The sequence below is a fragment of the Molothrus aeneus genome, chromosome 17, assembly GCF_037042795.1.
Source record: "Molothrus aeneus isolate 106 chromosome 17, BPBGC_Maene_1.0, whole genome shotgun sequence".
Lineage (NCBI taxonomy): Eukaryota > Metazoa > Chordata > Aves > Passeriformes > Icteridae > Molothrus > Molothrus aeneus.
In genome coordinates, this window is record NC_089662.1 from 1,089,084 (window position 1) to 1,112,884 (window position 23,801).

At 52.1% G+C, this 23,801-nt stretch overlaps 1 protein-coding gene across 1 annotated transcript; it reads right to left on the reverse strand.

Annotated features, from left to right (window-relative positions):
* Positions 1 to 15,815: 15,815 nt before the first annotated feature.
* Positions 15,816 to 23,176, reverse strand: AAR2 (AAR2 splicing factor). The gene is made up of 3 exons (XM_066561465.1): positions 22,415 to 23,176; positions 20,671 to 20,900; positions 15,816 to 17,741 (listed from the first exon to the last, which is right to left on the reverse strand). Exons 1-3 carry the CDS (start codon positions 23,160 to 23,162, stop codon positions 17,574 to 17,576), a joined length of 1,146 nt encoding a protein of 381 aa, XP_066417562.1. The 5' UTR covers positions 23,163 to 23,176; the 3' UTR covers positions 15,816 to 17,573.
* Between the last annotated feature and the right edge of the window lie 625 nt (positions 23,177 to 23,801).

Here is a 23,801-nt window from a genome sequence, read left to right on the forward strand (position 1 = left end):
GGGCTGAGCCAGAAGGGATGCAGGGCTGGGGAGCTGCAGGGTGCCAGTTCTGAGCAGGGACAGGCCATGGCAGGAGCCTCAGCCCAAATGCCCAGGGCATTGCCAGGGGCCACACTGGGAGCACAAGCCCTTTAGCCAAGGAACAGTTCCCAGCCTGAATATCCAGGGAGGGAAGAGAGGAGCCTTGTGTGGGACAGAGAAGGCACCTTCCAGGCTGCCCTCCTGGTGCTGCAGCTGCTCGAGCACAGAGCAGGGGGCACAAGGACTCACCAGGGCCATCTCCAGAGCCACAGACCCCCCAGCAGCAGAACAAGGCAGATGTTGCTCTCTCTCTCCCCAGCCGGCCACATCTGGGGGTTCCCTCAGCCACAGATGTTTGCCCAAAGCTCTTGGAGGTTTTCTCTCCCATAGCTCAGGTCTGTACCCCATCCTGTGAGGAGCTTCCCAGGCACACCTGGGGCTGCTGGAGGGAGGCTCTGAGGCCATCAGGTGCTGCCAGCAGCTCAATGGAAGCTGTCCTGGATCCCACCTCTCCTCCACAGCTCTCTGGTTTCCGTGATATTTTCTGGAAAATCCCTTCTCCTGGGAAGCTGGGAAGCTTCAGCTTCTCCATGTTTTGCTCCTCTGGAATGTGAGTTGGAGAATTGTTTACCCAGCATGTGAATTGTTTTTAATTAATGACCAATCACAGCCAGCTGTGTCGGATTCTCTGAGTGTGTCACGGGTTTGTTTTTATTATCATTCCTTTCTAGCTTTCTGATGTATCCTTTCTCTTTCTTTAGTATAGTTTTAGTATAGCATTTTCATATGAGATGATATATGATATGATATAATATAATATAATATAATATAATATAATATAATATAATATAATATAATATAATATAATATAATATAATATAATATAATATAATATAATATAATATAATATAATATAATATAATATAATATAATATAATATATATCATAAAATAATAAATCAGCCTTCTGAGAACATGTAGTCAATTCTCATCTCTCACCTCGTCCTGGGACCCTCACAACACCACAACACTCTCTGCTCTCTCAGTCTCAGCAGTGCCTGTGGTGCCTGGGACACAGGCACACTCCCTGCATCCCCAAAATCCCCCTGTCCCCCCACAGCCCCACAGTCACTGCAGAGCAGCAGGGACACTGGCACACACGGGACACTGGCACACACGGGACATTGGCACACACGGGACAGTGGCACACACAGGACATTGGCACACACAGGACACTGGCACACACGGGACACTGGCACACCCGGGACACTGGCACACACGGGACAGTGGCACACACAGGACATTGGCACACACAGGACACTGGCACACACAGGACATTGGCACACATAGGACAGTGGCACACACGGGACACTGGCACACCCGGGACACTGGCACACACGGGACATTGGCACACACAGGACACTGGCATACATGGGACACTGGCACACACAGGACACTGGCACACACGGGACACTGGCACACACAGGACACTGGCACACATGGAGTACCCAAGGGGACACAGACAGGCTGACAGCACTGAGGGCACTGTCCAGGCCAGCTGGGTTACCTGGCCAGGTGTGGCCATGGCAGCTCCTGGAGGGCCACAGTCCCCCTGCAGGCCCCACGGGTGCCCTGCTGTCCCTGCAGCCTGGGGACACAGGGACACAGAGCCCTGGTGGTGGCCGTGCTGCCCCCAGCCCTGCCCACGGTCCCCAAAGGAGGAATGAGTCAGTGCTCCAAGGCCACTCATGCACGGTGTGGGTGGAGCAGAGCTGCAATTTCTTCCCCAGGAGATGACACTCCTTGCAAAGGCTCTTTATTTATTTCTCCTTTTGGAACACAGCAATTGCTGACTCGCCGGCTCCCCCGCAGCCGGGGCTGCCACACGTGGGCAGGGGACACTCCCAGCCTGCAGAGTGCCAGGCTGGCAGCACAGCTCAGCCAGGGCCACAGGCTCCTCTGGGACCCGTGTGACACTGAGGGGTCGGGAAGCGAGCAGCAGCTTCACTGCTGGGCCACAGGGCACCTGCAGCACCATGGCCACCCCTACCCTGAGTGGGGCACTGGGGTGTGGCACCCAGAGGGTGCCAGAGGCGCCCAGCAGTCAGACACAGCCTGCCTGGGGCAGTGCTGGGAGAGAGGCAGGAGGAGCTGGGAGGATGCTGGAAGGAGCCTCAGGGCTCCTCCTGGCTCTGTGGCATTCTGTGCAAGCTGAGATGGTGTCACCCCATGTCCCCAGAGAAATGCAGGTGTAACTCACTGCCAGCTGCAGACAAACAGAGCCTTTAGTGCAGGGGACACTCCACCACACTTCCCAGGTGTAAGAGCTGAAATGAGAGATGTGAGACTCCAGGGCTCTCCAAAATGCAGTTTATTGTATCCAAAATGCAGTTTATTCCATCCAAGAGGTTACAGCAGCCCAGGGTTGTGGGTGACAGAGCTGTGCCTACAGCTGTCAGCTCCAGCTGCAGGCAGGCCTGGAGACCCTTTGGTTTTGGTTACACTGCATTATAGACTTTTCTTTGCTTAGCATCTTAATACAGTGGAACCAATCTGTACCTTAACTATCATCTATAGCTTATCATAACTACTGTAATTACCATATTCATGTTACTGTTCTCCAGCCACTAAAAGCTAGTACATTACAGTTTAAGCTAGAAGTTGGTTTTCAGTTTTCTTGCAGTGGAAAATTCTGAGACCTTTTTTCTACTTGCAACATTTGCTGCCTTGTTTGCCTGTTCTCTCTTCCTGCTTGGTAAAAACATCTTCTTGTTTGGGGTGGGTTTATCCTTTGCTCAAAGTCATTAAACCCCTTCTAACTAACACACCCTTTGCCTCCTTGGTTATCCAGTCAGACTGGCTCAGCAATTCTTTTCTTCTATATCAAAACTTGCTTCCATCTCTATTCCTTCTTCAGACTCTACATTCCAAAATCTTTCTGCCAAGCACACATATCTGTGAGACTTTCTTGTCAAGCTTTCATCCTTCCCAACAGGCAGGGACAGCTGCAAGGTCCCTGCTCTGAGCAGAGCCCTGGGGCCGCTGGTGGCCCTGCAGGAGCCCAGTCCCAGCCCCACAGGAGCCCTGTCCCATTCCTGTCCCAGCTCTGTCCCAACCCTGTCCCAGCCCAGTCCCATCCCTATCCCACCCCTATCCCATCCCTGTCCCATCCCTGACCCACCCCAGTCCCATTCCTGTCCCATCCCTATCCCACCCTTGTCCCACCCCTGTCCCACCCCTGTTTCATCCCTGTCCCAGCCCTGCTGTGGTGGCCCCACCTCCCCCAGCTCAGCAGCGCTGGGTCCTGCCCTGCCGGGCCCCGGGGCTCAGGGAAATGAGGGAACTGCTGAAGGGCTGCGAATGGGGAAGCATTCCTTTAATCTTCATTCCTTTAATAGTTTCATTGCTTTAATTTTCTCTATTACAGCTCTTAGATTAGTCCGTGGTTCAGCCTCCAGGTGATGATCCTGTATCCAGAATCAGATGCTTGTTCTCAGCAAAGGAGTTGATTTATCCATGCTGATTGGTGCTCCTGGTTCTTGAAGGAAATTGCACAGAGTGGTTCATTGTGTTAAGGTGAGGAGTGTTTGGGTGACAGAGGAGGAGCTCATCCATATCAGCAAAAGTCCCACCATGAAAGAGGCTGCTGCTGATTTCAGCTGCAAGGGCAGGAGAGAACGGATGGAGGAGAAAAGGACTGGGAGAAACTCCCATTGCAGCTTTCCTAAAATAGTAGAGGCATTCTCTGTCAGATATAGCAAGCCTGCTCCCACTAGCTGGGTTAATAAGACCATGATAAAAAGCCTGAGATAAGTCCAAAGAAATCCTGGGCATCCCTGTGGGCAATATCCCACAAATATCCCTCACCCACAAAGTGTGGTGAGATTTGGGGCCCAATATTTTGGAAACAGCTTAGAATTCTTTCCTCTGGAGAGCTGAGAGAAATCCACCACAGGGCTGGGCACGAGCCAGGCTGTCCTCTGGGGAGGGCTCAGGGCTGAGGACAGCACCCAGCACAGCTCACATTCAAACATCAGGGCTGCCTTCAGTCAGCATCACCAGAGCTCAGGGCTCCTCTGGGAGCAGCTTCAGGCACTGCTGGGAGAGACAGAAAATCCACCAGATGTTGTCCAGGCAGGATGGAAGGAAAGCAGAAGCACTCCAGGAAAGGTCACCTCAAGGAAAAGCTCCTCCTGTTGTCCTCTCCAGGAGCTCTCCTTGCTGAAGGGCTGGAGTCTTCCCAGCACATGGACTGCACTGCCTGAGGCCTCTGCTGCCCACAGGAGGGCACAGGGAAGCAGCAATGCCCCCATGTCCTGCCAGGAGGGGCCCCCAGACCCAGCCCAGCCTGTGGCACTGCTGGGCTGCCCCTGCTCTGCACCCAATTCCTGCCCAACGCAGAGTCCAGGGCAGCAGGAGGTGTCCCCTAGTGCTGAAGATTGCAATGCAAGATGTTTTCAATTCCCATCTGTAGGGCAGATTACCTTTGTCAAGTGGGCAGTTTGCCTGATCTCTCTCTTTGAGTGACCACATTCACACCTCCCTGGGAGGGGACACTGCTGATAACAGCTATTGAATGTCCCTGCATGGCTGATAAGAACTACAGCATCCCATTGGGAGATGTGAGCCCAGAGGGAGGAGCCAAGCATTCCTACCCGGATATAATCCAGAGGTTTTGGAGACACCAGCACAGCTTTCTCCATGGGATTCCCCAGAGGAACAGCAGCTGCCTCTTCTTCCACTGGATCGTCAGAGCAAGAATCCATCCTTCTCTACAGGACCCCCCTGCTCCAACAGACCCATACCTGATACTTCAGGAGGACTGCAGCCACATTTCCAATGGGACTGCCACCAACAGCCTGACCCACAGGGTGTCAGGTTGGGTTCTGACTCTGGCAGTGTTGTTCTCGTGTATTGCATTGTTTATTGTATCCTTTTATTTTTCTCCTTTCCCTATTAAAGAACTGTCATTTCCTGCTCCCATATTTTTGCCTGAGAGCCCCTTAATTTAAAATTGATAGCAATTGAGAGGGGTGGGGAGGGTTTACATTCTCCATCTCAGGGGAGGCTCCTGCCTTCCTTAGCAGACTCCTGTCTTTCCAAACCAAGACACATGGGCAGGGTCACTCCTTACACACGTGTCACTCCAGCTCCCAGCACACCCAGCTGGCAGGGGGATGTCCCTGTGGCCCTGCCCCAGCCCTGGCACGGGCTCCCACCCCCCCTCACCCTGTGTGCCTCTCCCCACCAGCACATTTCTCATCCCCAGTGTGGAGCTGGGGCCTCCCCTGGCTACTGGCCCTGCTGCAGAGACCTTTCCCTGGCTGCTCCCAGCCCTGGTGCTGAGCCTGTCCCAGCACATCCCAGGGAGGAAGAGCTGTGGAGTTGGAGGCAGAGATCCCCTTGTTCAGCCCTGTCAGGTTTTGCTGTCCTTTCTCATTCCAGACACCCCTGTCTGACCTCCCCCAGATCCCACTGCCCACACAGGTCCCCATCCCACCTCACCCCCTCAGACATCCCCCAAAACTGCCTTCCTCATGTCCTCTTGCTAAATCCAGGCATCTGCATTCCTCAAACCTCCTCCAACCTGCTCCTGCCCCATGTCCTGGTGCCACCATCCCCATCTGGGAAGGTCTCCAGAGACTGCTCTGCTCCCCAGACCTGCAGGGGCTCTGCTCTCTTGGACATCCCACTGGGTGTTTTCTTGGGCTACTGGTGCCACACAGGGTTGGGAGGGAGCAAAACACCTCCAAGCACCTCCTCAGGCCAGCCCTGGTGCCTCTGGTGCTCAGCACTCCCCACACTGACCCCACAGCGAGCCAGCTCTGATGTGTGCCCCCATCCCTGCCTTGGCCTCTGCAGGTTCTCCAGGGCAAAGGGCCCTTCCAGGGATGCTGTGGCACCATCCTGGTCACACATCTGTGTCCCATCTCACAGGACAGGCTCCTGGCACCAGGAGTGTGCTGGGGCCAGGTCTCTGCAGCCACCATGTCACTGTCATATTTTCTGGAAAAATCCCCTTGCCCAGGATTCCTCTCCTGGGAAGCTGAGAAGCCTCAGAGAAAAAGGAAAAAAATTCTTATCTCATTTGCTTCTCCTGTGTTTTGCTGCTTTGGAATGTGTTTGGAGATTGTTTACCCACAGGTGATTGTTTCATTGGTTTCATGTGAGTTGTTCTCACTCTTTGGCCAATCAGGGCCAAGCTGTGTCAGGACTCTGGAAAGAGTCAGGAGTTTTCATTATTATCTTTTTAGCATTGTGTAAGTATCCTTTCTGTGTTCTTTAGTATAGTTTAGGACAGTATTCTTTTACATGATATAGTATCTTAAAATAATAAACTAACCTTCTAAGAACATGGAGTCAGATTCATCATTCCACAGTTTGGGAACCCCACAAATCCAAGAGCACCACACCAGCAGGGCCAGTGGACGAGGGCAGGTACCTTGGGCAGCCTCCACTCTCATTCCCATTCCCTTGGGGAGGAAGCCAGGCCAGTGGGAGAAAAATGATCCTCACTTCCAAGAATTTAAAAAGTTTATTAAAACCTAATCAAAAATCACAACAGAAGACTGAATGGAGAAAATATTACAGTGCCAGGAGCAGAGGATCTTTCTCACCATGTGCTCACCCGCACTATGGAGGTTTCATATCTACAATCCTTTAGCCCCTTCTAAAGTTCTGTCCATCAACTCCTCCTTCACTGTCCAGTGCTGGAGATCTCTTCCTTAAATCCTGATTGGAACTCAGATGCTGCCATAGTAACAATCCCAGCCTCCCAAATGTCCCAAACCCAGGGCACCCCTGATAACAACACAAGGGGGTAAAGCATAACTATAAATCTACAAAACATAACATACATACAGGATATTTGCCCTTTAATTGTGAGAGTCAGCCGTGGCATTGCTCACCTGTCACACCAGGGGCAGGAGGGCACGCAGAGCTCCCCAGCCCTGCATCTCCCATGGGGCACAGAGCAGCAGAGGCCGGGATGAGCAGCAGAGAGAGAAGCCAGGGCCGTGGGGAGGAGGAGGAGCAGCTTTGGAAGCGGGGCAGCCCCAGGGGATGGGGGCACAGCAGTGTTGCAGTGTGATGTGTTAGCCTGTCTCAGTCATCCCAGTTCTTTCCCCAGGTGTGCAATCACCTCTCCCTTCCCCTCCCTTGCCCCTGCTGAGTGCTGCCCATCAATCTTGGCATTCCAGCAAGGGCGTCGAGTGATTGGCAAAGTTCAAAAGCTGCCTCTCAGCCCTGGGGACATTGGGCCATCCATCCAGGTGTCATTGTCCCCTGAGACTGCCCCCCCTTACCTGGTTGGTGGCATCCCTACCCCTTCCCTCCCTCTCCCTGGGGTTCAAAGACACAGCAGCCACGCTGTGGTTCTGTTGGAGCTGGTGCTGCATTCAGAGGCCTGTGGGCCAGGAATAAAGCTCTGGGTCTAAAGCCTCCAGCAGAACCTGAGTCCTTTTGCCTTCAGCTCACCTAAAGCCTTTCCTCCAGAGGTAAACCTGAGCTCCTGCATGCCTGGGCTTGTCCCAAGTGCCAGCTGCAGCATCCAGCCAGCCAAAGGTGTCTCTGAGGTGAAACCACCACACATCCAGCTTAGCCAAAGGTGTCTCTGAGGTGAAACACCACACATCCAGTTTAGCCAAAGGTGTCTCTGAGGTGAAACACCACAGCTGCCACCCTTGGTCAAGCAGCAAGGGCCAGACGAGCCCAGGCACGTTCCACCCGGTTATTTTGGTATTTAATTCCAGTACAGGAGGAACAGGGAGGTTCTGAGGGCACTGGGCAGAACCAGGGGTAGAAGCTGAGCCCAAACCCCACTGCCTGCCCAAGCCCTCAGCTGAGCGATGCACACAGAGGAGCTGCCCTTCCTGATGAGAGGAATGACAGGTTTGTCTTTTACAATCAGTCTGTGGGTCTGCTGGTAGATAAAACTGCACTGGGAGATAAACAACGGGAAGGATTGCACTGATTGATGAATGGAAAAAGATATTTGCCTTTACAAACAAACTCTAGGTTTGCTGATAAATGAAATTGGATATGAAAGATGAAAGAAACAATGGGGAAAACCCCTAAATTCCATAAGAATTAAAAGGGAGGGTTATAAATTAGAGGAAAATCTTTGGTATCAGGCACATTAGGGAGTCTGAACCTCCCAAGTACCTCAGCCAATGGGGAAAGAGAGAAGGGAAATGTGGCTGGAAATTGGGATAAAAAGGAGGCTGCGTCCTCCAAAAGTTTGAGAGATCCCAGGGGAATGCCCCATGGCCTCTCCCTTTATTTGAATAAAGTAAAAGGACTCCTCTGTCTCTGTTTTGGACATAAACCTCTGATGTTTGTGGATTAATTTTCCTGGCACTGAGCACCTTGGGCTTCAGCTCTGAGGGACCCTCCTGGGTGCACACCAAAAGATGCTTTCACTGTTTTGGAAAATATACCAAGTTTAAATTGTTTTATTTTATAGCTTTAGTCAGTTTTGTTTGCCCTTGGTATGGGGGAAGGGAATTTCTTTTCAGGGGATTGGTCCAGCAAGGTCTGATGAGCTTAAAACTCAACAGACTGGGAGTGGCACAGAAGGTACACAAAAGATAATGACCATTAACAGCCATTAATGACCATTAACAGCCATTAATGACCATCAACACCAAACATCCCCCCTGGCTTGGTCAGAGATACCTGGCCTGGGAAAAGAGATAAAAAAGAGAACCTAGTTAACATTGAAAGTGAAGAGATTGATAAGCAATAGGAAACCAAATACTGAGAACTGAGCAACGTGGGACCAATGAACATTGAACCAATGAATTTCTATGGGTTGTGACAGTGTATGTAAAAATTCTGGGAAAGTTTATATGTGATGGAATGATATCCCCTGCACACCTGGGCAATGTGTGGATGCAATGATTTCTGTTGCACATCCTGGCCAGAATGAAGTAATGCCTTGATTCTCTTACACTGAAAATGTTGGAGAGATTTTGTTTTTCCTGCAGCTTTGGTGACAACTGGGTGGTGACCATGGGAAAAAAAATGGTTTACTGCTGGTGCACGACAAAACCTTCCATCTCCTTCCATCTCCTTCCATCTCCTTCCATGTCCTCCCACTCCTCAGGTGTGGGGAGGCTGATGATTGAGCCTCACTAGGCCTGGGTGAGGACCCCAGCCACAATCAGAGGAGTTGTCTCATCCTTTGAAGCAGCAATAAATGTTTTGCCACTGAAGAAGGGAGAGGAAGAAAAAAAAAATGTAAATCAAAGGTGGCTTTTCCCTTGGAAGTTTAAAAGAATCTTTGCAGGGAACAGTGGATAATAAGGAAGGTGGAACATCTTTTGCTGATGCAGGAGAGCTCTTGACCTCCCCGATTCTGCTGAGGAATGAAACGAGCGAGAGCCCCGGAAGGAACATTAGGTACACTGGTTATGGGGCTTGTTAAGAAATTCAGTGCATTAAATGAACACTCCTGGGCAGTGAGGAGTTTCAGCAGTGCTGAGCACGCAGAGCCCTCCCCAGTGAGCTGGTGCTCATGAAATAAAGCCATTAGAGCCCCCAAGTGACCAGCAGCACAGCTGGGTGACATGTTTAACTGCTCCCTGCTGCACTGACTGCCTGCCAAGGTCTCTCAGAGTCTGTGGAGCTCAGCAGACTCTCAAGTGATGCTTTTTACATCCTGAAGTGGCTGTCTGACAAACAAAACAAAAATACCCCCAGACAGGAGGCTGTGCTTCACACAAAGGGAAAATGGAGCCCACGGGGGTGTCCAGCAATTCTGCCTGACCCCTCTCCCTCTCCCCTCCTCTGCCAGCTCATCCTGCTCCAGCCCCTGCTGCCCAGGTGCCAGGAATTCACCCCAGGGCCATTTGTGTCTCTCCCAGGGGTGCTCAGGCAGTCCCTGTGGCACTGCCCTGCCCTGGAGCTGCTGGCCACAGGTGGCAGAGCAGGGATCCCATCCCATGGATGTGTGTGAGCAGCTCACACCACTCTGAAGGGCCTGAGAACCTTCCCAGAGAAGGATTTCAGCACTGAGTGAATACATATTAATGTGGCCCCATAAAATCCTCCATCAAACCTTATTAAAGGATAATTCACTTCTGTCACTGGGAGCAGTCGGGCTCTGCCTGGAGGGAGCAGCTGACCCAAAATCAGGCTCTGCCAGGGCTGTGGTGCAAAGCCTGCCCTGCTGATGGATTATTCTCTTTGCTGACCCAGAGATGAGAGGTCTAAAAACTGAGGGGTGTCTAAAAATTTTTATTCTATTTTTAGTCTCATGAGAAGGATGAGATTGTTTGTATTTTTATGTTGAAATTTCCAACCCAGCATTTTGAGCTCCATTGATGACACTGTCTTATGATCTCAGGTGTGACCCAACACCCTGGTGCTCCATGGGCCAGGCAGACCTGGTGGATTCCTTCCACACCAGCAGGAATTGGGGCATGTGGGAAGCACCAGCTCCCAGCTGGGATAGCCAGGACAGCCCAGGATGTGTCACAGCACTCCCAGAATAACCCTGGGATAACAATTCCTTGGAATGGCTGCAGTGAAACAGCAATCAGGCCCTTGGCTGGGTAATAATTGATATAGACTCCATGTATTACCTTTATTAAGAAACCCCATACTTTTATACTTTAGTTTGCTACAGGTGGACCTGATTGGTCCTTTAATTAAAACACCATCACCATTGGTTAATTAAGAAACCATCCTTTGGTAAACAAATCTCCATAACACATTCCACCACATGTTCACAATAGCAGGTGCAGCAGATTAAGATAAGAATTGTTTCTCATTCTTTTCTCTGATCTTCTCCCAGCCCCTCCCTGGCACGGTTCTGGGAATGTTTTCTGTTTGTCTCTGTGGCCAGAGAGCTGCTGCCGCCCTGCAGAGGGGCTGTGTCCTGCTAGCTGTGCTGGGCAGCGCCAGATTCCCTGCTGAACACGGGGACAGGGACAGACCAGGAGCACGGAGACGTTCCTGCAGCACAGATTCACAAATCCCAACATCCAAACCTGTGAGGATGGAGCCACCCAGAGGTCGCTCTCCTGCTCTGCCACAGCAGCTCGGCCTCTCCGCAGCCCAATTTTAGCAGCCAAGTTGGATCTGAAGCCCCTGAGGATGCTGCTCATGAGAACCCTCCCAAAAAGGCAGCACAGGCAGCCCCTCCCTCCCTCCCAGCACACATGGAAAGGGATTTTTTGGGAAGGAAGAGGAACTCTCCCCACTGACAGCACTGCTCCTGGGACATTTGAGCTTCTAGCCAGGCCAGGGAGGGGATGAGCAAATGGCACAAGAAGGGCAGAATCCCAGGGGAATTCCTGTCCTGGCCGGGCCAGGGCACCCAACACTGACTCCTGAGGAACAATCTCTGGGAATTCCCACTGTTTAGAATCCCAGAATGGTTCGGGTTGGAGGGACCTTAAAGATCAAACCTGCCATGGCAGGGACACCTCCCACTGTCCCAGGCTGCTCCAGCCCTGTCCAGCCTGGCCTTGGGCACTGCCAGGGATCCAGGGGCAGCCCCAGCTGCTCTGGGCACCTGTGCCAGGGCCTGCCCACCCTCACAGGGAACAATTCCTGCCCAGTATCCCATCCATCCCTGCTCCCTGGCAGTGGGAAATCATCCCCCCTTGTCCTGTCACTTCATGCCTTTGTTTAAACAAAGATAATTTCATTTAAAAAAAAAAATCTTGTCAGGATGAAACAGGTCAGATTCTCAAGGAAATTCCTGTGCCCCAGAGATCCTTTCCCAACAGACATGGCCACCTTTTTGCTTGCTCAAGTGCAATCCCCAATTCTGTCCAGCTCTTGCTTTGTGCATCATCTGAAACCTCCACAAATCCACGTCTGCTGGGAAGGGATGTCTCTTCCAAACCCAGCTTTTTCAATAATATCCATGACATAACTCTTTTCCAAACCTCTTCAGCCTCCTGTGTGCTCACAGCTACACCCAGGTTAAGCTTTCCTGGGTGCTCCAGGCTGTTCCTTGCACTTCCAGCTGCTCCTCAGCTGAGAGAGAAATTAGGGATTTTTGAATAAAAACCAAAGACATCTTCCTTTTATTTTATTTATTTAGAAGCTTGAAACCTACTTTTGTATTTACTGTAATGTATAAAAATCACAGCAATCCTCTCTATGCTGCCCTCCCCCAAAAGTGTGCAGGCACAGCCATCACAGCTGGGGGAGAAGCAGCTTTTGCTATTAAAAAACAACAAATGTTGCTAAACCTGCCCTTGGGAGGAGGAAAAAACACTAAAAAGTGCTAAAAATCCTTTAGCATAGGATAGAACTACACCCCTTCTGGGAGCCCCACATGTGCCAGGGGCAACCAGTGCCCCACAACCCCAGCCCAGGGGTTTGAGGGGCTCCAGGCCCCCTCCCTCATCTTCCCACTCTTCACTAACCCTGCTTTACAAACACCAGCTGATTTCCTCAATTATTTGATGGCTGTGCTGGAAGGAGACATCATCTGTCCAGGCAGACACGTCAGCAAATGGCAGAGGGCACCGGAGCTGCGGGCACCTCCCTCCTGCCAGGGCAGCCTTGCCTGGCACTGGGAGAGCTGCAGCTCCCTCACCCAGCAGAACATTCCAGGCTGTGCCCTCAGGGCTCTGGGGCTGGGAGCGTTCCCAGCAGCGTGGGACACATTCCAGCTTGTGCAGGACACCGGGGTGTGGTCACCAATTGTTGTGGTGTTGATGAGAGGGTCCCCAGGACGAGGTGAGAGATGAGAATTGACTCCAAGTTCTCAGAAGACTGTATTATTTATATTATATTATATTATATTATATTATATTATATTATATTATATTATATTATATTATATTATATTATATTATATTATATTATATTATATTATATTATATTATATTACTAAAGAAAGAGAAAGGAGACATCAGAAGGCTAGACAAGAATGAATAATAAAAACCCTGTGACTGACCAGAGAGTCCAACACACCTGGACTGGGATTGGTCATTGAGTTAAAACAATTCACATGGAACAAATCAAAGCTGCACCTGCTGGTGAGCAACCTCCAAACCCCATTCCAAGCAATCAGATAATTATTGTTTATATTTCTTTTCTGAGGCTTCTCAGCTTCTCAGGAGGAAAATCCTGCTGAAGGGATTTTTTATCAAATATGGCAGTGATGGGGGGCACTGCCCGGGATGGAGGCAGGGAAGGGAGCCTCCTTCTGTCCCCTGTCCCTTCCTGCCAGGCAGGGGCTGTGGCTCAGGGTTTGCTGCCCAGTCCATGGGAACAGTGGAGCTGCAGTGCCCAAGGCCAGCTGGGGCTCAGCTCCAGGGAAGGTGCCAGCCCTGCAGGATGCAGGGTGTGAGAAGAGCATATTAAATGGCTCCATGCAGATATTTACTTTATCTCTTGTGTTGCATTGATTGGTAGTGCTGTATTAACATTTTAATAGTATGGTAGATGTAGTTTTGTAGTTAAAAGGTAAGTTTTGTAGTTAAAATAGGGACTATGTAAGTGGGATTTTTTTTAAGAAAGGAATGAGGTACTGGCACCAGAGAGCAGCCACAGGACACCGAAATCTTTCAGAGAAAATTAATTTTGCTCCCTTATCAGAAGAAATGAATTTCTTCCCACATTGCTCAGCCCTGAAGACACTGATAGGATTCAGAGGAAGAAGCTGACACAGAGGAAGAGCAGACAGAATCCTGTGTTTGAATGGAATTTATGCATCCTGTATGAGGTGTATGAATATGCAACAGGCTGCTGTTTTTAAGGGTTAATCCTCTGTTAACCTGGGTACCTTTTTCGGGCTCGTGCTGCCCAGAAAATGTACCTGGACATCTGTAACTCTTTGTTTCTGTTGTCTCGTATTGTCCTAATCCATATAGTCCAAAATTTTTATTGTCTCATATTGTCCTAACTCAAATTGTCCAAAATATTACTCTAATTACATTGCTACTTTTATAACCATTTTATTACGATTAAACTTTTAAAATTTTACAAACAAGTGATTGGCGTTTTTCACCCAGGGCATTCGTGCTGCAGCTCCACTGGAGCCCCCCTGGCAGGGCAGGACCAGGGCACCCAGAGCAGCCCCAGGGATTTTTCCTGCCATTGATTGACCCACATGGGGCTCATTTGCATGGAGGCAGCCTTGCAGCTCATTAGCGCTGTCCTAATGAGGGCCCTGCAGTGAAGCCTCCTGGGCTCTGTGGAGCATCCCCAGCCGTGATTTGCTGAAGCAAACAAACTCCACCATTTGTGACAGTTGTAAAGCCGGTGTGTTTATGACAGCACTGGACACAGGTGGGAATCGTTCTGCTAAAATGACATGGGTGCCTCTGGGAACTCCAGATCTCCTTTTAGCTCCCTCTCAAACACAGATTCATGCAATTTCACAATAGGTTCACACATATTCATTCTACTGACTTTGCGTGACATTTGCCGCTAATTCTTCTTTATCAGAAAGAATTCCTGGGCCATTTTGCCCTGCTCTCCATAGCAGTCTCTCTGTCTGCCCCCCCTTATTTCTGTCCTTCAGCTGAAGCAGTTTCTCCCAGCATAAGCTTTTTATGAGGACAGGCAGTCGGACTAAAGAGCTGTTTGCAAGCTACAGACTTAACTCAAAGATGTACATTGCACCTAAATCAAAATAGATTTTTACTCTGGATAATTTCTGCTCTGTCTTACCCCAGCCTGGCTGGTGCCCCCTTGTCCCCAGGGCAGCTCCCAGATCCAGCAGAGCAGGGCAGGAAGGAATGGCCAGAGCCAGCACATCCCTTCTGCAGGAGCAGGGCTGCCCAAGGAGCACTGAGACTGTTGGACAATTCCAGCAGTACCAGAAGTAAATTATTTCCTTCTCAGAGAAAGGAGCTCCACTCCATCTTTTTCCATATTCCAGGAGCTCGGTGCCAGGCAGTCCATCTGCAGCAGCTGGGGCAGGCCCTGTCCAGCTGCCAAAGCACAGCAGATATAAACAGTGCTCCAAACAAAGGTGGTGTGTGTCTGAGAGACCCTGGAAAACCTCTCCCTCCTGGGAGCTGTTGGAGGCACAAATGGATTTCTATTGTGTTATTTCTGAAGAAAAATAAGGTTACAGTAACAACAAAAACCAGAAAAACCTAATAAAACCTGAAAAAGACTGGAACTGATGCAGAATGGACAGAGACAGGCAGGATTGCCACAGCAAAACACTGAGCAAAGAACCGAAATTCAACTTACCCTTAAGCAGGACAAGAGAATTCTCCCCAAGGAAGAATTGCTGGTTCAAAAAAAATTTAACCCTGAGCTAACTTCAGATTCCAAACCACAGCTCTGCCAAGCTTTCTGCACCTTCCCACCTGCTCCCTTCCCCTTCAGTTTTGTTTTTAGAGAGCAGGAACCTCCCTGGCTCACACCTGACACCCACAAACCAGAGCTGCCACGGGGCTGCACAAACCCAGCCTGGGCTGCAGAACCACCCCGAGAGAGTCCCAGTGCCAGGGTGGAACCAGGGGCACCAACCCCCCCCAAAAGAGACCGAGGTGCCCTCCCTGGTGCCCTGGCAGGGGCAGGAGGGGGTGGCAGTAACAGGGAAGTCACCACCGGAGTAACAATGGCCCCACGTACACAGCTCAAAAATTGGCCACATTTCTGATGGACTGGGGTGCTCACCACACTTTTGGAATTCCCTATTCCCCCACAAGTCAGGCAATGGTTGAAAGGACCCACCATGCTCTGAAACACATTCTACATCAACAGAATGGGGGAGTGGCCCAAGCAACACCTCAGATGAGGTTGAGCAAAGCTTTATATGTCTTTAATTTTTTTTTATTTCTCCCCAATGTGAGAAATTATACTCACTTTCAAAACATTTAAAAGGTTTATTAAAACCTTATCAAAAATACAACAGAAGACTGAATGGAGACAATATTACAGTGCCAGGAGCAGAGGATCTTTCTCACCATGTGCTCACCCACACAATGGGGGTTTCACCTTGTAACCCTTTAGCTCCTCTCAAAGCTCTGTCCATCAACTCCTCCTTCACTGTCCAGTGGTGGAGTTCACTGCCTTAAATCCTGATTGGAAGTCAGCTGATGCCATAGTGACAAACTGACCCTCCCAAATGTCCCAAACCCAGGTCACCCCTGATAACAACACAAGGGGGTAAAACACAACTATAAATCTACAAAACTTTTCTTAACATATACACAGGATATTTGCCTTTTAATTGTGAGAGTCAGCCATGGCATTGCTCACCTGTCACACCAATAAAAAAGGGAGTTGTGCCACACTGTGACAGGAGGGCAGCACACTCCTCGTGCCTGGATTTGCAGGTGGATGAGACAAGCAGCAGCAATCCATGGCCCCACACCAGGAAACTGTCCCTGAGACTGAAAACTCTGGTCTGTCCAACACCAGGGAGCCTGTGGAGCAGGGAGAAGGAATGAAGAGCAGTTTGGGGGTTGGATGCTGTCCGGGATTGTAAGAGATGTGTGTGTGCTCCATTTGCCATCTGGCAGAGCTGGGGCAGTTATCCTCTGTCCATGGGGCAGTTTTATCCCCTCCACAACCAATCCTCCCTCCAGGAGATCTCTGCTGTCCATGAGCCATTAATTATTAATTATTAATTATCTTCTGTCCATGGCCACTGAGTGTCCCTGCAGGGCTGATCCAATTCCAGCATCCCATGGGGAGATGCTGCGCCCAGGGCAGGAGCCAAGCATTCCTACCTGGATCCAATGTGAGCCTGGCACAGCACAGCAGCCTTTGCCCAGTGCATTCCCAGAGGAGCAGCTTCTGCTGCCCTGCATGGCCAGAGGGAGCCCAGGCCCATCTGCAGCAGCCCTGGAGCTGCAGAGGAAAACTCCCCCCTTGTGCAGGATCCCTGCTCCAGCAGAGCCACAGCTGGCACTGCAGGAGGGCTGAGCCCCCATGGGATGGGGCTGTGCCACCCCCTGACACACAGGGGACAGGGCCTGCTCTCACTCTGGCTGGGGTTTGTTTTCTTTATTTGTACTATTGCATTTGTATTTTTAATTTTCCTAATAAAGAACTGTTATTCCTGCTCCCATATCTTTGCCTGAGAGCCCTTTAATTTCAAAATTGTGACAATTCAGAGGGAGGGGGTTTACATTTTCCATTTCAGGGGAGGCTCCTGCCCTCCTCAGCAGACACCTGTCTGTTCAAACCAAGACACAGCCCTAAAGCAGAGGTGCTCCCCAAGCAGGGCGTCAGCTCCAGCCCAGCAGGAGAGGGGAGCAGGGATGAGAGCACAGCTGAGTGCAGGAGGATCATGGCACTGTCAGGTTTAGGGTTGAACTCCATGATATCCAAAAGGTCTTTTGGAACTTGAATGATTCTGTGACTTTGTTTGTGGCTTGTGTTCTAGGAGACACTGCAGGAGGGCTGGGAGAACCCCAACGTGTCCAAAGCTGCCACTCAAACTCCTCCAACACCTCTGGGCTCCTCACAAAGCTCAGCATCCTCCTGGGTTTCCACATCTGCTTCTGCAGCAGAAAGAGGATCAGCTTCAGACACAGCCCTCAAGAAGCTGGCAGGCTTGGAGAAGAGAAGGAAAGGGACATTTTAGAAGCTGTTTGCTCCTAAGGGGCCCTTGGCTCAGTCCACCTGCACACCCTCAGGCAGCTCGACCACCACAGGGGCACAGTCATCAGGCTCTGCCTCAAAGTCCCATCTGAATTTCTTTGTCAGGTGAGCCTTGAACTTCTCAGCCTTGTTCCTCAGAGCCTCATCCACAGCAGAGCTGCAGGTGCAGGAGAACAGCACCTGAAACAAAGAGCAGAGGTCAGGCAGAGCCCAGCCATGGCCCCAGCTGGGCACCTCCTCCCTGCAGGGACACCAGGAGAGAGCCAGGCTGGGATCTGCACCCTGGGACTACTGCAGCTTTGGGGGGACCCAGCCAAAGCCCACACCTCTCAGCTCACAGCCCAAACCCATCCTGCCTTCACACCACTGAGCCAGCATCACACACATCTGCACTCAGGTGAGAGCTTTGGCTGAAGCAGGAGGGTGTTTGTCACTGAATTTGCCCTGTGCCATTCTGAAATAGGCCCAAGGGTGAGCTCAGGAAAACATCTTGACAGAAGGCATTTTAAAAAATTCAAATACGAGTAGGCAAACTTCCAGCAAGTGTCCAAAAGGCCAGCAAATACTTGCACCCCCCATTTCCATGGGTAGAGATCTCCCAAAGAATTTTTGTAACAAGGTATTACCAAGAGTTCAGGACACAGAGGAAATTGAAAGAAAATACCTTGGATGTCAGAAAGGAATGGGAGCTCTCTGGAAAAAGCTTGGTTATCCCCAGCACAGCATCCCCTTGTGCACAGGGTGCTGCAGTGTGGAGGAACCTCTGCCTTCCATCCCCACACACAAATGTATTGACAGGTCACCAACTCAGCCTCTGCTGGGCTCAGGGGGAAGCACCTGTGTGTGATGAACAGGGCACTGAGCCCAGAGCCCAGCCTGGCTCTGCTCCTCCTGAACTTCTGATCCAGAACTAATTGCCAAAAAAGAAATCTCCTCTGGGGAAAATGCAGCCTCTTATTTACTGGAAGCTGGATAAAACACTGACAATGAGCAGCAAAGTTCTCTGCTTTGTGGATGAACATTTGCCTTTTTCTTGCTCATTCTACTGGAAAATTGCCTCTTTCTAACAGAATTCTTACTCAGAAATGCTGCTGGTAGGGAAAAACATTACTAGAAGATTTTACTCAACACTTCTTCTCAATGAACTGTACATTAAATTAGTTATTTCACCAAGCTGTTTTGTTTTTTCTTTAAGCACTGGTAGGGCTGCAGAGTCACTAGTGGCTGTGCTGTGCTCTTCTTGCCTTGGCTCAAGCCTCAAAAATGAAGTTGCTGCTTCCAGAGCTGAGCAGGAGCTGCAGAGACAATGCCCTCCAATGCTCTGAGCACCTGCCCAGGGCCAGCTGAGGCAGAAAATTCTGCAGTCTGGGTGTGGAGTGGGCTACGGCAAGGCCCAGAGCTTCCCTGGCTCCACTTGAGGAAATCCCACGGGAGCAGAGCATGGGGAACTCAGGGAGGAGGGGCTCAGCCTGCAAGGGGAATGTGGTGACTCCTGCCAGGGCTTAGGGGTGATCCTGACACCAGCACAGACTGAGGGAGCCCAGGGATGGACAAGACTCAGGCAGCCAGAACAGTTTCCCAAATTGCCCTGAGCAGGAGAGAATGGCTGGGGCCACATTCTGGGCACTGCTGGGAACTGAGGAACTGCTGCAAACACAGCTGGGCTGTCCTGTCCTGTCGTGGGATGGAAAAAAGTCTACCAACAGAAATAAAATGTAAATTCCTGAGACTTGTAAGAATCACAACTGAAAAATCTGAAAGCCACTTGATTAAAGCAATGCTCCCCAAAACATTTTACCCAGCAATTAAACCCAAACACCTTCACCTTCCCCAGAAGTACAGCAAGAACTTGGGGTCAGCATGGAGAGGAATGGAACTGCACCTGCAGCAGAGCTTCCTGCTGGGCTGGTTCCCATTGCTCAGCTTTGTCAGTGTCTGATTTGGGCTCTTTTTTGTAAACTAAGCCAGTTTGCTGCACTGCCAGCATGGTCACCAGCAGTGGGTGTTGGGGAAGATAAAACAGGAAAGCCTTATAAATATGATTGCCTGGCAAAAGATTTTGAGAATATAGAAACTATAAGTGAGACTGAAATGAAAGCAAGCTTTGAGATACCTCAGTTACTGAACAACAGGAAAACAATGGCATGGCCAGCTGAAGGTGATCCCCTTTTGATGGAACAACACCCTCTGCTTGCAGACAGGCCCAAGGCTCAGAGCAGACCCTGCCAGCTTGGCAGAAGGGCCCAAAGAGGAGTTTTTAGGGTTTAAAATGTAACACAGTTTGGTAATGTAGTGATTCTTATAGGCTGTATGGAAATGCTGTAGGATTTGTGTCTTGTACTAGATTGGCTAGTGAGAATCAGAATATTCAGCACAGAAGAAGATTTATTGTATTGTAAAGGGAACTTTGCTCTCTTACCCCTCTCATCCTCTCTCTCATCTCTTTCCCTCTCTCAGTCCTGCTCTGGGCTGTGTTTGGCAGCTCCCAGCAGGGCCCTGCCCCCAGGCCCTTTGCAATAAACCCCAAGTTCCAGCCCTGGCTGCAGAGATCTCTCATGTCTGTCTGTCCTTACCCCCTGCTGCTCCTGCAGTGGGGTAACTGCTTTCGCTGGGGCTGAGGCACACACCTGTCCCAGCAGAGGCAGCACTTTTTGCATTTTGGAATAACCATAAATTCCCTCAGGATAAGAACCTGACTGCAGAAAATCCTCAGCTGTGCTAAGCAGTGGAAAAGCTTCTTAAACACCATCACTGCCCTTGTCTCAATAAAGCTTTGCTGCAGCTTCCCTGCACACTGAGCAAACCATTCCAAAAATCACCATCATGAGTCCTTCATGCCAAAGCTCTGTGTGTTGTTTTTTCTTTTGAAGAATGAAAGGCACTTTGGAAAAATTAAACAAACAGAAACCACACTGCAGTTGCACAGCCCCTCTTGTAGCTGCCGAGCTGAATTTCTTGCTGAATAAAAGAGGGAAAAAGTCAAAGTAAAGTCCTGTGTGCTCAGACAGGCTCCCATCTCCCACATAGCTGAATTCCTTTGGCAGCTTCTCCCCAGATTTGATGATGCCCTCCCTCCCACTCCATTTCCCAGGAACAGCCCCAAACACACCTGTAAGGTGCTGGTTAAAAAGTTGTCCTGGGAGACAATGTCCACAAAAAAATCTGCTGGGATCTCGTTGAGCTGGTGATAGAGCACAGAAATGAGGTTGATGTAAAGGTCCTGGTACTTCCCCATGGCCTCCTCTGAGCGGCACAGGATGTTCAGGAGCCTCTTCCAGTGCTCAAAGGCATCATACACATTCCCAATCAGGAAACAGATGAAGGCAAACTGCAACTCAGCTGTGTGGGTTCAGAGAAGGGAAACAAAACAAAACAAAACATGTAAGACTAAACAGATATTCTGGGAATGTGTCCTCCCCAAAGCTCGGCAAATGGTTTCTAAACTCTGGCTTGGCTTTTGCAAAGGTCATTCATACCTCAAGCACTGACCCTGTGCTGCTCTTCAGCTGGAGCAAAGCAAAGCAGAATGGGGCAGGTCACCTGTAACTGTGGTTATCAGCACTGCAGAGGGACTCTACAGACAGCAAACAACACCAAACAACAAGGCAGACCCTGCTGCTATTCTGTGAGTGTTCAGCCTGCCTGTGCTGAGTGTCCAGCACCACATGGGACTGCAAACAGCACTGTCCTGGAATTCTGGGAGAGGCCAGCAGTGCCTCAATGAGTGTGTCTGCCTTGTTGAATTAAGAGCCAGGGCTCATCACACTGGATGCTTGGTAGCAGCTGCTTTGCCACCATTCCCTAAGGTAATTTGTTCTCTCTATATCCTATAGTTGTCTTTGGTAATTTTGAAAATGAATAAATTGTATAACGTTAATGTAGAAAAAATGAAAGAAGGGACAAACAAAGGCTTATTCCAAACCTGGGTTCCAGCTGGCAGGGCTTCTCCCCCCATCCTGCAACACAACAAAACCCTGCTCCAGGACCTCCACAAACCCAGCATTTATCTGTATCACAGGTTGCAAAACAGGCTGGGGAGCAGTTGATCTCTGGGGTGTGTGGTGTCCCCACAGCGGGGCTGGCACAGCCCGGGCACTGCCACTGTCCCCAGCAGAACATGGAGCACACACGGAGCTGGGCCAGGAGGGGCCGGTCCCTGCAGCAGGAACCAGGCCCACAGCCCCTGCCCAACCTAACAGGAACAAGGGGTTTGGGGTGCCCATCTCCACTCGGTGCTCCCAGGACTCTGTAAGGTCCTGGGAGGTTCCTCAAGAGGTTCCCTGAACAGGGAAGGTGTCAGACACCAGGGCCACCTCTGATGGCTGCTTTTGACTTCATCTGGGGCAATCTGGGCTGCAGCACCATGTTCCCACACCAGAGTCACAGAACAGAACGACAGAATATCCTGAGTCAGGACCCACAGGATCACCCAGCCCAGCCCCATCCCTGCCCAGACCCCCCAACAGCCCCACCCTGGGCATCCCTGGCAGCGCTGTCCCAATGCTCCTGGAGCTCTGGCAGCCTCGGGGCCGTGCCCATTCCCTGGGGACCCTGGGCAGTGCCAGCACCCTCTGGAGAAGAGCCTTTTCCTAATATCCAACCTAAATTTCCCCTGACAGCTCCAGCCGTTCCCTCGGGTGTTCTCCCTGGTCACACAGAAGGGAGATGGCAGCTGCCCCTGGGGAGGAGCTGCAGCTCTGGCCTCAGCCTCCTCCAGGCCATGGGAACGGCCCCTATGGCTGCTAAAAGCTCCACAAACTTCTGTCCCGCACTGAAGAGGCCCCTCGGTGCGCCAGGGAGCGGGCACAGGCTGCACCCCGAGCACAAAATGCCATTTCCCGGGCGGGGCTCACCGAGCAGGCCCAGCGGGCGGCCGGGGTAGCGCTGCTCCATCACCCGCTGCAGGGCGTAGCTCAGGTCCATGCTGTGCCGGGTGATCTCCTCGGGGCTGGCCCCGTCGGGGAAGGCCTGCCGGGGCAGCTCGGAGAAGCGGATCTGGGTGCCGGCCCGCGGCCGCATGCGGGGCAGCCGGGCCAGGCCCTCGGCGTAGCTGCGGCACTCGGCGCCCAGCGGCGGCCGGCGCTGCCCGGCGCGGTCCCGCGTGTGCCGCCCCGCCGCCTCGGGCAGCACCTCGGCGAAGGCGCAGATCTGGCCGCTCTCGGGCTGCAGCTCCTCGGCCGCCGCCTCGCTGATGAAGTTGCTCAGCGACACCCACTTCTTCAGCGTCTCGTAGGGGTAGGGCCCCAGGAAGGGGTCCAGTTCCCGCAGGCTGTCCCGCAGCGCCTCGCCCTGCTCGGGCGGCTCGGGCCGCACGGCCTCGCCCGCGGGGTCCCAGCGCAGCACCCGCACCTCCCGGGGCCGCAGGCTGAGGAAGCGGCCGGAGCGCGGTCCCGCGTCCCGCCCGCCGCCGCCGGCCGCGCTGCAGTGCACGAAGTGCAGCCCCGGCGGCACCATCTTCACACCGCGGAACCGCGGCCCCACGGCCCACGCGCTGTAGTCGATGCCGAATTCGGTGCCCTCGGGCACGTCCAGCACCACCACGGCCGCGCCCTCGAAGAAAAGCTGCCGGGCCAGCTCGGGGTCCGAGCGCAGGGCCGCCATCGCACCGAGCACCGAGCAGCCCTGCCCGGATATCCGGGCCCGGCGGTTCCGGGCACGGCGGCGGGAGGAGCCTCCGCCCGCCCGGCGCCGGGACCGCACCCGGGCGGGGCTGGGCTGGGCTGCGCCGCGGCGGTGCCGGGAGAACGGGATGTGGCCCCCGATCGCCCCGGCTCGGTCCCTATCCCCTCCACTCATCCCTGGCTCGCTCCGTGTCCCCTCCACTCATCCCTGGCTCGCTCCGTGTCCCCTCCGCCCATCCCCGGCTCGGTCCCTGTCCCCTCCGCCCATCCCCAGCCCCGGCCCTGCTCCCCTCTGCCTCTCCATGGCTGGCGGCTGCTCCCCGCTGACCCCTTGTCCCCAAATCCGACCTGCAGCCCCCCCAGCTGCCTCCTGCCATTCCCCTGGGCCCCCGCGCTTCCAGCCCCCAGCGGGACAGACGGACAAGAGCCGTCCCTGGGACTAATGGACCGAGAGGCCCCCCCGGACAGACACACGGGGACCCTCACTGTGACACACAGACACTGTCCCAGCACCACGTCCTCCCTTCCAGGACAGCAGACAGGCTCGGGGTCCCCAGAGAGGGGCAGTTCCCAGCCCTCCCCGCATCCCGAGCATTCTCCCAAGCACCTCCGCTGCCCC

Excerpts from the sequence above, each read along its gene's own strand:
- AAR2 (XM_066561465.1), bottom strand. The coding sequence starts at position 23,162 with ATGGCGGCCCTGCGCTCGGACCCCGAGCTGGCCCGGCAGCTTTTCTTC. Across the intron at positions 20,901-22,414 it reads CCGCCCGCTGGGCCTGCTCG|CTGAGTTGCAGTTTGCCTTC; the intron begins GTGAGCCCCGCC and ends GAACCCACACAG. Across the intron at positions 17,742-20,670 it reads TTTTAACCAGCACCTTACAG|GTGCTGTTCTCCTGCACCTG; the intron begins GTGTGTTTGGGG and ends TCTTTGTTTCAG.